Source organism: Vigna radiata, unplaced genomic scaffold, assembly GCF_000741045.1.
Source record: "Vigna radiata var. radiata cultivar VC1973A unplaced genomic scaffold, Vradiata_ver6 scaffold_230, whole genome shotgun sequence".
NCBI classification, from domain to species: domain Eukaryota; kingdom Viridiplantae; phylum Streptophyta; class Magnoliopsida; order Fabales; family Fabaceae; genus Vigna; species Vigna radiata.
Window position 1 is genome coordinate 350375 of NW_014543120.1, and position 14255 is coordinate 364629.

Consider the following 14255-nt stretch of genomic DNA (forward strand, 5'->3'; position numbering starts at 1 on the left):
AATAAATCAAGAGGAGTAAATAAGGGAGAGCGGATAATTGTAAACACCCAACAACTCCATTCATCCATTGTTTTCTTCTCGTCAATTGAATCAATCTCTTTTGCATGTTTATATTTTGTTCTCATACCCAATTAATTAATTTTTATTTTCAAGTCTTATGATCTTAATTCACACAAACGATAAGGTCTTTCGAGTCTCTTGGGAAAACGATACTTGGACGTACCATTTATTATTACTTGATACGATTTGGTACGCTTGCCAATCCATTAACAAGTTTTTTGTGCCGTTGCCGGGGACTCGAGGTTTAACTTTTTCAAATAATGTGGATTGGCTGAGTTTGACTTGATTTGCATGTTTATTTTCATTTTTGTTCTAATAAATGTTTTCTAGGGTTTTGTGCCTAATGTTTGCAGAATGCAGTTTGGACAATTTGATTATATGGGCACTCAATTCTACCAAAATAATTTCAACCACCGGTGGGAACCCCACTCATACATGGATCAAAGTCGATATGGACAAGGTGTTGAGCCTCATTTCATGCCTATAGAAAGAAGTGCAGAATCTGATGAAATTTTTCAGAGGATTATGAATTTTGAACCATACCATGTCAAAGGCATAAAGGAGGATATAAAGAATGATGAATTCTTTCCACAAGACATGTATACAAGATTTTCTTCTCATAGAAGCATGGAGGAGAGGCAACATTATCAGTGGCAGCAACAATGCTCTTCACCAATTGAAACGTGGGAGTATGATCAACAACTTTGTCAACAAACAGTTGTTGTGACGGAACAAGTCAAAAGCTTGAATGAAAAATTTGACAAATTTCTGGAGAGGTGTGATCCCAAGAGCTACGAAGTTACCTTCAGGAATTTGGAGACACAAATTGATGAGGTTGTTGATAAGGAGAAGGTGGAGAGAGATGTGAAAAAGATAGAAGAGATAGAAACAGAAAAGGTTGTTGTTGAGGAGAAGATAGATGAAGAAAAGATAGAAGAAGAGGTTGTACAATTGAAAGAGAGGGAGTATGAAAAACCCTTGCCCTATCCAAAGACATATTCTAGGAGGGAAAAAGAAAAGCAGTTGGAGCGTTTTATGGAGATTCACAAGAAATTGAAAATAACTATACCATTCTCTGAGGCACTTCAGCAAATACCATCAGATGCGAAATTTTTGAAAGAACTTCTCATGAAAGAAAGGAAGTATATTGAGAAGGAAACTATTGAGGTGCAAGGAAATTACAGTGCAGTCATACAAAGAACATTACCTCCTAAATTACAAGATCCAGGGAGCTTTATCATTCAAGTGGTTGAAAGAAAAAAGAAAAATAGAAAATGTGCAAAAATAAAGAAGAAAATAAAAAGAAAGAAAAAGAGAAAGTTGAGGGGGGAGAGTGAGAAAAAGAGGACGAGAGGAAGGAAGAAAAGATCATATGCAAAAACCCTTTCCTTATCAGAAGAAAAATCATAGGAAGGAAAATAGGTTCAAGTGCTTTATGGAGATCTTCAAGAAATTGGAGATTAAGGTTCCTATGGTTGAGACATGGAAACATGTGCTTGGTGTTCTCAACTTTAGGAAGGAATTCAGTAGGAAGAAGAAAAAGAAAAGAATATCAAGCGAGAAGAATATCAACACCTACCGATGGGTGTTTGTTGGGGTCATCCCAATTGTTGTAAAACATTTTTTTTATTTTTTATTTTATTTTTCATTTGTAGTCTAGGTTTATTTTTTAAAAACTTGTAATTATTTGGTTATTTGAACAATTTTTGGGTAACATCTGCTGAGGGATGCTAATTTTTTCTATCTACTGAAGGATTCCAGGAAGGCACACCTACTGATGGGTGTTGGAAGGAATTGCACTTACTGACAAATGCTAAACAGGTTTGGGTCAGGTTCGTGACGTTAAACAAGCGCTACTAGGAGGCAACCTAGTTTTCTCTCTTTTACTTTTGCATTTTTAAATTCCTAGAATAGGTTGAATTTTAATTTCAGTGTGTATGCTTGGCTTGAATACTTTTCTGAAGATGTTTGACTGAATAATTTGCATGATGAGGCTATTTGATGATGATTTGATGTGATTGATAATTGAGTAGTGTTGCATGTTGATAGCCAGTGAAACAGATGTGTGATGAATTATGATTGTGGTTATGATGCTAAGCAGGGTGTATGAATGAATATTGTGTGAGAAAGCATGTTGTGTGAGGTATTGAGCTCCAGAGTTTTTATTGTTGAATGTGTTGTTCACAGGAAAACATAAATGATATTGCTTGAATCTTGATGATTGATTGAATTGCATGTGAATGTCATATGATAAAGGCCATTTTTTAAAACCCTTCTCTAGCCAAACTTTCACCTAAAAGTGCTCAAAGTATTATACCCTTTTTGAACCTTAGCCTTAAACAGGATGTAAACCCGTGTCTTGAAATTCTTTACCTTGAGTTGGTTTGAGCTTAATTGTATGTGTTGAAAAGGTTCAAGTTTGGGGTTGTATGAGGGAAGATAGAAAAGCAATTGAAAAACATTGAGCTCAAATGTTGAAAAAGAAAAATACATGAGAAAAAGAAAAGAAAAGAAGAAAAACATGAAGATGAGCTCAATGCAAAAGAAAAGGGAAGAAGTTGGGAAATAAGTGAGATTGGGGAGGAAGGGAGTTGCGTTTAATTGTTGAATATTATGGTAGCTCTCTCCTAACTCAAGGATTTTGCATTCCAGAAAAACCCATTTTTCTTGCTAGCCTAGCCTCATTATAAGCTTTGGAAAAGTCCTTTTGATGGCAATTGCATGTGAGGATTTTGATTGTTTGAGATGAATGGCAAATTTATTTCATGTGACTTGTGAATGATAAAGAGTTGGAGTGCCACCCTAAACACTTGAGTGATTGAGTGAAACACTTGCTTGGTGAGAATTGCTAAATTTCATGATTGCATTTTTGCTTAGTGGATTAGTTATTCATAATGTGTAGCATCTGTTGAAGAATGTGTAAAATGCATGCATCTTGATTTAACTTTCATTGACGATATGAAATTGAGTAGTTCTCGTCATGTACTTTAGGATTGTTGAACCATTGGATGAAATTGTAGAAAGTCAAGCTTTGTTTTGTTTACTGTTTTGTTTTGTTTGCTTGAGGACAAGCAAAGTTCTAAGTTTGGGGTGGTGATGAAGGTTGAAAAACAGTTATTTTCATATGTCATTTTAGACCAAATTACTCCCTTTACTGCTTAGAATGAGTTTAGAATCTAGCAAAACTCAATAAATGAGTCTGTAGAGAGTCAAAACCTATTTTTAGCGATATTATGCTTCTTTTGCATTGTTTTGTAGCATTTTTGAGAAAGTGAAGAATGAAGTTGAAGATGAAGGTCTTAGACTCAAGAAAAGGAAAGAAAGGTTGAAGATCAAACGGTTGCAGTGCAGAAAAGTCAACTAGAATGCAGAAAAGTCAACCAGTCAACCAGAAAAGTCAACCAATCAACAAGAAAAAGTTGACCAAACCACTGGGCGGTTGACCGAGGCGTCGGGCGGTTGACCGGAGCGCCGGGCGGCTATTTTTGGTGCCGGGCAGTTCTGCGGCTTGAGGCAAACCGCCGGGCAGCCATTTTTGGCGTCAGGCGGTTCGCTGATCGGCCTGGGCTTGAATTTTGTTACTTTTCTTGGTTATAAATAGCCCTAGTGCGAGTTTAGATGTATTCTTTTGACAAAAGGGGGCGGCCAGACCTAATTTTCACTCTCTGGAGAGGATTTCTTGGATGCTTAGGCTCCTTTTCATCTTTTCTAGGGTTTGCTTTTCCATTCTTCATTCCATTTTTCATCTAGATTCGCCATGACAATGCTGAACTAAACCCTATTGTTGTTGGGGGAAACAATGTAATATTTTGATACTCTCTTCTATTGAAACTCTGGTTTATTTATATGGTTTCCATATGCTTTGATTATTAATTGTTGGGTTCTCATCTGTGCTTAATGCTTTTATCGTTTAACTCATTCGATAACTGTTCTTTGTCTTTATTGATACGGGGACGTACAGTAATGTCATGAACTGGTGAGTAATTCCTTGATTAAGCAATACCACCTAGGGATACGGGTAGGACGATCAATTGTTTTTCACTTCTGCTCTATAATGCTTTATTAATTACTAAGGGAGGCTAGGGATAGCAAGCCAGTAATTAGTAATAGGCTCTTTTCACTGAGGGATCGGGTTAAGGGTAGGCTAAGAAAGTTGCATAACAATTAGTTAATCAAGCAAATAAATCAAGAGGAGTAAATAAGAGAGAGCGGATAAGATGAAATTGTAAACCCCCAACAACTCCATTCACCCATTGTTTTCTTCTCGTCAATTGAATCAATCTCTTTTACATGTTTATATTTTCTTCTCATACCCAATTAATTAATTTTTATTTTCAAGTCTTACGATCTTAATTCACACAAACGATAAGGCCTTTCGAGTCTCTTGGGAAAACGATACTTGGACTTACCATTTATTATTACTTGATACGATTTGGTACGCTTGCCAATCCGTTAACACCTATATCTTTATTAACATTCAAAATATTGATTACAATACAATTACATTTACATCTGTCTACATTGATCTACTACTGCCAATAATCACTATATACAAAATTCACTCATGTTTTGGACTATGTCCAATGTACGGGGTTCTATAAGCTTTATTCTTGTAACACTTTCGTCGTCATTCCTTCATAGGGTTATTTTTGACGTGTTGGTTATTTTTTTCCCTTCAAATCCTCTCTAATTGTACTAGCTGATGCTTTTACAGAGAAGTAACAAATTTCTTTGCTTGATGCACCAAGATCATCAATGAACTGAAATTTAACAAAAATTACAATTGTATAAAACCATAAAAGGAAATTCTAACAATAAAGGAAAGGGCAAAAACCGAAACGAGATAGGGGAAAACCAAAGGTCATATGGCATATACCTTGCTCTCACCGGACAATTCCATTTCGCGCAATACAATATACATAATCAAACCATAAAGGTGAGACCTTGAACAAACAAAAGAGAGCTTTCTTTTATCAAGTACCCAAAAACCCCAAAACCCAAAACGATTATATGAAGGCTGTAATCAATTACCAGTGGATATGTGATAAATGTGATAAATGCTTGATTGTTGGCAATAACTACTGTCCAATTAGTTGGACACTTTTTGCTTCACCTGTTCATTAAAGATTCGTAACAAAAGTCAAGTAGAACTGAATACTTATGAAACAAAAAGTAGTCCAATAAGGACAAATATCAATAGCAAACTATATACAATAAATTTAAACACACTTAAACTTGACAGGGAGATTTATGAACGAATCATTTATTACTAAAACTTAATCCGAATAATGGCAGTTTATCCAGAATATAACATTTTCCATAATATATAGTCGCTCAATTGTTTCCTTGTGTATTTTTTTTTTCTTGGGGGATTGGATTACAGGAGTTACCTTGTATTAGAAATATAAAAAAAATTGAAGCAACTTCTTCTGAGCGTGAAAACAATAATTTTATCTAATCTAAGCATTAATAACTTGTGATCACCTGAGCTCTAATTACAACACTTCTTTTGTCTTGCTCCGCTTTTGTCAAATCACAAAAACCACGTTCCAGTGCATCAATCATATCACATTATATCACATTATGTTGTAGAATGCTGACAATTATCAACCAGCTTATGCAACCTTAACAATGAAATTTTCATATCAAATAAAAGTGTTACATATAAACTTTTGCGTATATACTTTTTTAATTAATTATAATTTGTATAAATAGTAAGTTTATTATGCTATACTGTAATTAATAATATAATAACTTTCATACTTATCTCTACATTAAAACTTAGTTTCTTTCTTAAATAGTGTTTATCTAACTACTTTTAAAGTTACGCTCTTCTTGAAATTATTTTTAAAGAAAAAATCTTTCAATTTTAAATGTGTTTTGTTTTTCAATTTTTCAACAATTGTTTTGGGTTTAATATCTAATAAAAAAAAAGAATATATATATAAACTAATACCTTAGCATATTGTATCAACCAAATAACAGGGAACTCACCTTTACTTCAGCTTATTAATGAGAATCTTAGAAATATAAGTACAATCAAATTAAAATCAAAATCTTTTAAAATATGATTGATACTTTTGAAAAGATTTACTATCTCTGATATCTGGAGTAGAGATTCCCCTAATCTATTTTCTGTTTATAAGATAATACCATTACAAAGGAAAACAAAAAACAAAAAAATCAAAAAACAAGTCATGATGATAAAAAATAATTCTATGCTTCAAAATAGTTTTAGTTGCACCCACTTATGACTTAACTAGATATCTAATTTGCACATTTGCATTCCTCCCATGTCTCCCACACTTTGAGAATTTTATACCGTGATCATAGTCCAAAAATTCAAAGCTTTAAGTGTTGAATCAAGTTCTATTGATATTCAAGTCATCCATCATCACAAACAAGCTTAATATTAAACATAGAAATTTAAAATTTCACATGATTTTTCCAAGAATTAGTAATTGACTTAATAAATAACATCCACATGATTACAAATTATTCAAACCCCCAATTGAAAAAGAGATATTACTAGCTAGAGAGAGTCTGGATCATATTCCCAGGTCGATCAGGCCTCAAGTCCCTCGCTACTGCAAATTGGACTTGAAATCACACTTAAGTCAAGTAAACTTCTAATACCCATTAATGGAAAATAAGAAATGGAACAAAATACAATTAAACACAATAACAAATGATGAAGATGAGCAAGGACCTCAAAGCACCGACGCAATTGATGCAACTTTCCTCGGACTATTCCCTGATGAGAGTAAAAAAATTAGAAATCTTGTTTGCCATTCATCAAATATCGTTTCAAGAAACCAATTTATTAACATAATTATATCAAACATTGTAGAAAAAGACAAGATAAAAAATAAAATACTGGTAATAAAAGGGTTTCAAGAAGACCTCACGGAAGACTCGCCACATCAAAGAATAACCCCAAACCCCCTATCATCATCACTCGCAACAGAGCCAACGCCATCAAAACGCACGACGACATGGAAGTCGTCGACCGATGCGAAATCATCAACAACATCTCCACCTCTGCACGAGCTCATCCTTGTTGCCACCATCATCGTCATTCTTTTCGGCGACTTTAGCAGCCAAAGCGCTAACGGACAAACCAGCAACAAACTTCATTCTCAATGAATAACAAACAAACAACTGTAAAATAAAATAAAAAAATAATATTTTTTGCTACAAATAACCAACAAAACTCAAAAACCCCCCAAAACCAAAAAAAAAGAAAAATGACCACCAAATGTCAAAACCCATAACCCAAATACGAATACGGGACAAAGATAAAGTTCATACCTTGTTTGAAAAACCAATGTAACTTGACAAACCGATGGCACAAAAAAGGTAAGAACTTTGACGAAATCGACAGCCAACGAGACAAGCGTAATCTCGAACTTAAGAGAGAAACCCAACGACGAAGGAAATTCCTCAAGATCCACAGAGATTGCTCAATCATCACTTCAACGCCTTCAAAAACTGGAGACAGAGAAGGAGAATCTGAAATGGAGAGAGAGAACTTCAAAGCAAAACGAAAACCTAAAATGAAGAGAGAGACTTTCCAAGGAGAAAGAGTGCTGAAAAGGAACGAGGGTGTTTTCGGAATAACAAAAAGTGTCCCTTTTCAAATATTTTTTTAATAAAAAAAATGGACCAATACAATGCTGACACGTGGCGTTGTCAAATTCGCGTTGTTAATATATCGCGATCCATAAAATAATAAGAATGATAGCAATTAAATTTTAACTTAATAAACTAAAATAGTATGATAAAAACACACACAGATTGTGAAGATTTAACTCAATATGATCTTGTCTAAGAGGTTCCTAGATGACTGTCATAGTTAAATGATTCAAAAATTACATGCAGTAGATGATACATGTAGTAAGTGAAGATAAGATTATTAGTCTTGTATCATCCAGTATATATCATGTTCAATTTGGTTGAATCGTCTGATGGGTGTATCATCTAGTGGCTACTAAGCTTCTGTGTTAGAAGCATTGTTCATGCCCTGTCTTCGGATTTGAGTTTATGTATCTCATGTTTTATCTTTATAACATAATCCATGTATATATATATATAGGACCTTGTACACTTTGTATTAGGTTAACTATGAGTTGTAACATTTGCGTTATCTCAAGTGAGAAATTTGCCATGAGAGAGAAACTTACGATTGTAATCTCTGATTTAGTAAACTTTCTTCATCAATAATATTTCATTCAAATCACGTTAATTCTTGTGTGTATGCTTTTTCTTTATGTATCCTCACTTTTTACCTTTTATCCTTTCCGGCGCTTGCACAGTACTCTGTTTTCTGTGTCTGTGTTGTAGTTGATTTTGAGTGAATTTGTAAGCTATTCCACGACATATTGGGGGCTGGTTTACTTATGTACAGTAGAGAAGACCAAAGGATCAAACCAAAAGAACGAATTTTCTTTTTGTGACAAAAACTAGTGAAACTCTTTTTCACTACTAAAGTAGGGAATCTGTGACAATCAAATTTAAACTGTACATCGTCTAGTTGCAATGTCTTAATCTTATAATTGCAACCGAAATCAAATAATTATTGAGTTGCAAAGCTAAGTTCTACGATTTCACCAGTTACTCTACAAATATATTCTTTAGCTTTCATTAATCACCGCTCAGCTGAATCAATTCTCTAGCTACTTGGGCCAGCTTCATCATGATTCTTACAGCCAAACCCACTATCGTGAGGGCATTTATCAGAGTGATGTTCTTCTTCATCGCTGTCATCTTCATCAAAGGGCCTCTCTTTATGGAAGATACAGCATTTCTTGGAACTCTTCTTCTGCATAAACTCATTGTCTACAGTGCCCTCTTTCCAACTGACCTTTTTCTTCTTGCGATTGAGGGGGAGGAAAAGTACTTCTTCAGGTTGCTGTTGTTGGTGCTGAGATGAAGAGGTTGATGGCTCAGAGTTTTGAATTGTTATGGTGGTGGTGGCAGTGATGGAAGAGGAAGACATCGCTACTGGTCTGGTGGTGTTCGTGCGTCTGTCCATGACTGTTCTCTGACAGTTCAAGAGATTGGAGAGACAAAAATACTAATTTTGTGGTTTTTATGTTCCTGTTTATTCTCCTTCAACCTGCATTCAACTTAGAATATGAAATAATGTCAATGCTTAATAATCAAATTTAGTTTGACAAACTTATATGTCCTCAAGTTTTTTTTTGTATGATTTTAGCGTAATGTACCCAGTCGCTGTCCCATGTCACAAAGTGCTACAACAATCCAACTAAAAAGGATCAGGGTCCCTGTCGGTGTCCCAAATAAAGGGGGAATGAAAAAGTAAAACACAATCCAAAGAGAAACCCAATTAAATCTAAAAATGAATATTCCGTTGAATCAGTGATCCATCGACTGCATGTTCGATTCCCTTCCCCTCTGATGTGCCGCAAATAGCTTATTTGCACATTTTAATATTAAGAAAACAATTGACAGTATGATTAGCTATTGATAAGTTTGGTGGTATGATCCAAGCCTCACTTTCTAATTTTGTTAGAGTAAAATTGTAAATCTACAACCTGATTTTGCTCTTCAGAAGAAGAATACCAACACTGAAAAGTGGCATAATCTATTTCTAATGTTGAAAACAATCAGCATTAAATATGATTAGAAGCAATTCCCCCCACCTGTACAAAAGGACCAAAACCTAATTATACATCTTAGGCAATATTTAATTAAGGATTGCATGCTCCTATAAGGAACTGATACCCATATTCCACCACCATACAATCATGTTATATGAAACCTTCCAAAACCAAAACAAACATAGTACAACAATTAAATGAATTCCAACAACTTTGGCCAAATTCAAAAAACATTTTATAGTATGTTCTTCACAAAAGGTTTCAAGATCCTGACAAATCCAATGTCAAATAATCACTAAAAAGCTCAAAACCCAAAAACATAATGTGACCAGCCACCCTTGAATTGGTTATTGCTAAGAAGTTACGGAAGGCATAGTAGTCATAACTGGTCTCCACATTGGATCAAGAACACACCATGTTTTCACATCTTATAACCTCTCATTTCATTTTTCTAACTGGACTTTTGACCAAACTTGATAAAACGCGTCGTATAAATTCTAAAGCTTTTAATATTAAGAATTTACAATATTAAGAACTGTTAGACTTGTATATGTCCATTGGACAAATGGATTTAATTTTAAAATGAGTGGATAATGGTGCAGTTTAGAATTTTGGTATATATGAATAAAACCTAAAGAGGTTTTCATATTAAACAAGATCTATAAAGTATCAGAAAACTTGTGGAAGGATAATACAACTAAAATTTAGTTTCAGCAACCTGAGAAAAAAAAAAGTGTATGTTAATAATTGGGTGTTCTCCTTATAAACTAACAAACAGTTAATAAGTTTCGATATTTAGCTAAGGAGAAAATAAACAAAATTTAGGAGGAAGGAATGGCCTTGAACCTTGACTAATTTGGTATTTAACAAGATCCGGCAAAAACCTCTTCAGCAAAGCACGGACCTCATGTCGTGACAACTGAAATAACCATTATCAGGATCAGAAAGAGTAAAGGACAACCCAATGATGTATGAAATTAGTTTATTCATTGCTAATATATTTGTTAAAATCTGACAAGTCACCTTTATTATAATTATCATTTCAATTACTCTTTTTTTCATCCAGAAGACAAGAGAACTAAATTAGACTAACAACATGTCAATCTTTACATGGACGAATGTACGTGCTTCCGAGCTCGGAAGCAAACTTGGATTTGGTGTAAAATCAAGTTAACTCGGAAACAAACTCGGATTTGGTGTAAAATCAGTAGGATCAGTGGTAGAATCGGTAGGCTCGATCGAAATGCGAGCTTGTTTCCGATTTGGCGAGTTGATGAAGATATTTTTTAATGTAAAACGATTTTATTTTTAGGGCTCACCAGATTAGGGTTTCCTTATTTAGGCTCACATAAGAAGTTCTTCTTCTTCCTTTCATCTCCTGCGATTCACTCAACGCTTTGCTTTAAGTCGCTTGCGATTTCCATCAGTCGTCGACCACCATCTCGCTGTCAGCAGTAGTCGCACTGTTTACAATTGCAATGGGCCGCACTATTTTTTGCACTCTTCCACTCGCCTCTTTCGTCGCACTGTTTCACATTCGCTATGGATGGTGTCAGCCCAGCCCTGCTGTGTTTGTGATGGTCACGGGCACTGTTTCGCACTATCTCCCTTTGTAAATGAAGGGTTTAATACCTATGGTCCTTATTTTTAAAAAGTTGGCTTAAGTGTTATTTTTTTTAAAAAAATTTTGCAAATAGGTTCTTTTTAGTAACGCGTTAACTTTGTTAACGGTAGAGCTGCCAAGTGATTAATATCTTATGTTGTGATATTATTATGTGTTTTAAAAAAATAAAAAATTATGACATGTAAATTAAAATAGTTAAGATTAAATTAAAAAATAAATTTGGAATAGATTAAGTAAATTGATTTTGTTCAGAAATTGCGATTGGATTCCCGATTAGGGTACATCAACATCTTCATCAACGCTACAACAAGCTCCATGGTCAATACCAAGCACACGAACAATGGAACACAAACACAACACCGATCCATGCTCCACATCACGACACAAAATTCCAAACCCAAACTCAAATTCAAAATACTTTGTTTTCTACCATACAATTGTCAATACCTCTGGCAGGGAACTACAATTCACTCATACCCAGAATTTAAAAACAATGAAAGACCACAACTTTGATGCAAATATCTTATATTCTAGGAAGCCAGATCAGAAAAGGGAAGTGCGTTGGGGATTATGATCAGCTCAGCTTGGACCCAGATTTTCCAAAATCGGCAAAATGCAGAGGGTTTGGTGAACCAGAACCAGAACCACGCGAACGTCAACTCAGATGATTGTTTTAGGGATTTTTTGCTGAAGAGATCTTCTTCGTTTGGGTTTGAGCGGAGTGTCGCGTCGGAGAGGATGGTGATGGAAGCCACCACTGTGTCGCCATGACGATACCGAAGAGGGAGTAATAGTTTCTGGAGTAAGAGGCCTTCACCGTTTGGTTCTTTGGGGAAACCAAGGGTGTTTTTGTTTCGGTATTACAGAGTGATGAAATCACCGTTCTTCAGGCGTAGGGGATTCTTCCCGCTGTCAGAGTCTAGCGTGAGGTACGGCGGTGGGAGCTCGTCGCGACAGAGCAAGTCGATTGCAAGCCCAATGTTTCTTCGATCATCGGGTCTGGCAGCGGTGGCGTTCTCGTCAAGCCGGTTGAGGTGCGGGTTCCAGAGGTGTTGTTGTCGCCCGAGAGATTTAACCGAAGGTGATGCAAGGAAGCTAAAAATCAAAGGAGGGAGAAGTTCTGATGGAAAAAGTGCTTCAAGAACCCTAAATCCCCATAAAATCGTAATGGCAAATTAATTATTTCAAATTCAATTTTGATTTTATCTTAATTATATTAAATTCAAAGTCGCAATTAATTATATTTTTAAAACACATAACAATGTCACATCATCAGATATTAGCCACCTGGTAGCTCTGCCGTTAACAAAGTTAACGCCGTAACCAAAAAGGACCTACTTGAACAGTTTTTGCAAAATTTAGGACTTTAGTGAACTTTTTAAAAAAGGGAAGACCACTTTGAACAAACCCTCCCAAAAGAGGAACCAAAATAGGTATTAAACCTACATCAAAATAAGTGCTGATGTTGGTTGCTTTGTGATTTCGGGTCCTTTGTTTGGCATATTTAATTTCTCAGGCTCTCTGCTTTGTTTTGCAGTAACCTCTCCTCTATTTTTTATTGTTGCATGTTTTTTTATTTGTTTATTTAAAATTATATAATTTTTGAAATTTATTTAAATTAAAATATTATTTTTATAATACTTTTTTATATAAAACAAATTCTTATGAGTTTATGATGACTTGCAAATTTTATTAAATTCTTACAAAAATTTACAACTCACGAATTTAACAAAGATAGAAAAAAATAATTAATAATTCTAGAAGATACTAATCAAATCAACAATGTATTACATGTACACGTATCAAATTAAATAAAGAATGCATAAGAGACTATTTTATTCGTATTGAAATCAATTCAATGGTTTTTCTTTTTTGTATGTAAGGATTAAATTAAAAGTTTAATTCAGTAGAGACTAATTGAAAATATTTTCCAGTACATATTTCAAAATAAACAATATAAAATAATATCATACTAATCAAAATATTATTTACTGAAATTTAAAAAGTTTTGTAGGAATGCCTGTGATTCTTGATCCCCTCCCAACAGATGTACTATTACTTGCTCTTCTTGCTTACATGTCGCTTTTATCTCAATGTTATGATGAAAAAAACAGTTGGTGTTTTTTTGTCATTCATATATATCAGGAGAAAGATTACTTCTTTTTTTTCTGATTTAACTGTCAATAAATTTTCTTTGCAATGGATCTTGCTATGCTAATATACATTTTTCCTTACTCGCAGAAGATTATATATATCCATACATCGAATTTTTGATAATCAACAGAAACTAATAACAAAATTGAAACAACAAAATCAATAGCATCCATTTATGTATTTAGGTGTATTTTTAGAATAATTTTCTGGGCACTTGCGCACATTTGTAAGTATCACATCTGGTGGAACAGACACCATAATTAGCATATTCTATAAATGTAAACAATTTGTTCAAACCTTGGAAAGAATTGAAGATCTGTCCCCGTATGTCAACCTTCCTACGTACTAACAGAATTAACCACTTTGCTTTGTCTCTGCACTAAATCAAACACAAAAAAGAAACAACAATTAAAAAATTATGAAAAGGAAGGAAAATCAACAAAAACATCAGGATCGGAATCTCACAAAATAATGAGAAGATCCGTACCTGATGTAATTTGATTTAAGACTCAATCAGGGCCTCGTTCAGAATACAAGAATTTGAGACGTGAATAAGGAAAGACAGCCTACTGAGAGACAATTGTTTTTACCATTTTAGACCCTGTTTATATCCACGCCCCCTTAATTGCAACAAAATGAGGAAATGTCAAGTAATAGAAATATCATAATTAAAAAATATTAAGATTCATTTGTCTTTTCAACTTACTTGTTTTTGAAATAAAAAATTACAAAATCAGCAATTCATCTTAGGAATGTATAACAAAAAGAGGGTGTTACTCCCTCCTCCCACCCCC

At 34.4% G+C, this 14255-nt stretch overlaps 1 protein-coding gene and 1 pseudogene across 4 annotated transcripts; both read right to left on the bottom strand.

The window, feature by feature from the left end:
• Positions 1-8486: 8486 nt before the first annotated feature.
• Positions 8487-11310, bottom strand: LOC106753194 (type 1 phosphatases regulator ypi1). 4 transcript variants are annotated; one of them, XR_002666740.1, is made up of 3 exons: positions 11003-11310; positions 10530-10602; positions 9091-10401 (listed from the first exon to the last, which is right to left on the bottom strand). XR_002666740.1 is itself a non-coding variant. In XM_022777419.1 (2 exons), the coding sequence occupies exon 2, from the start codon at positions 9092-9094 to the stop codon at positions 8732-8734; it is 363 nt and encodes a 120-aa protein (XP_022633140.1). In that variant the 5' UTR covers positions 9095-9188; positions 11003-11308; the 3' UTR covers positions 8487-8731. The 4 variants fall into 4 exon arrangements, 1 of the variants encoding a protein (XP_022633140.1); XR_002666739.1 differs by having other exon boundaries at positions 9114-9188; positions 11003-11309; XR_002666741.1 differs by having other exon boundaries at positions 9126-9178.
• Positions 11311-12167: 857 nt separating this feature from the next.
• LOC106753188 overlaps positions 12168-14255 on the bottom strand; it is a 4136-nt pseudogene continuing 2048 nt past the window's right edge.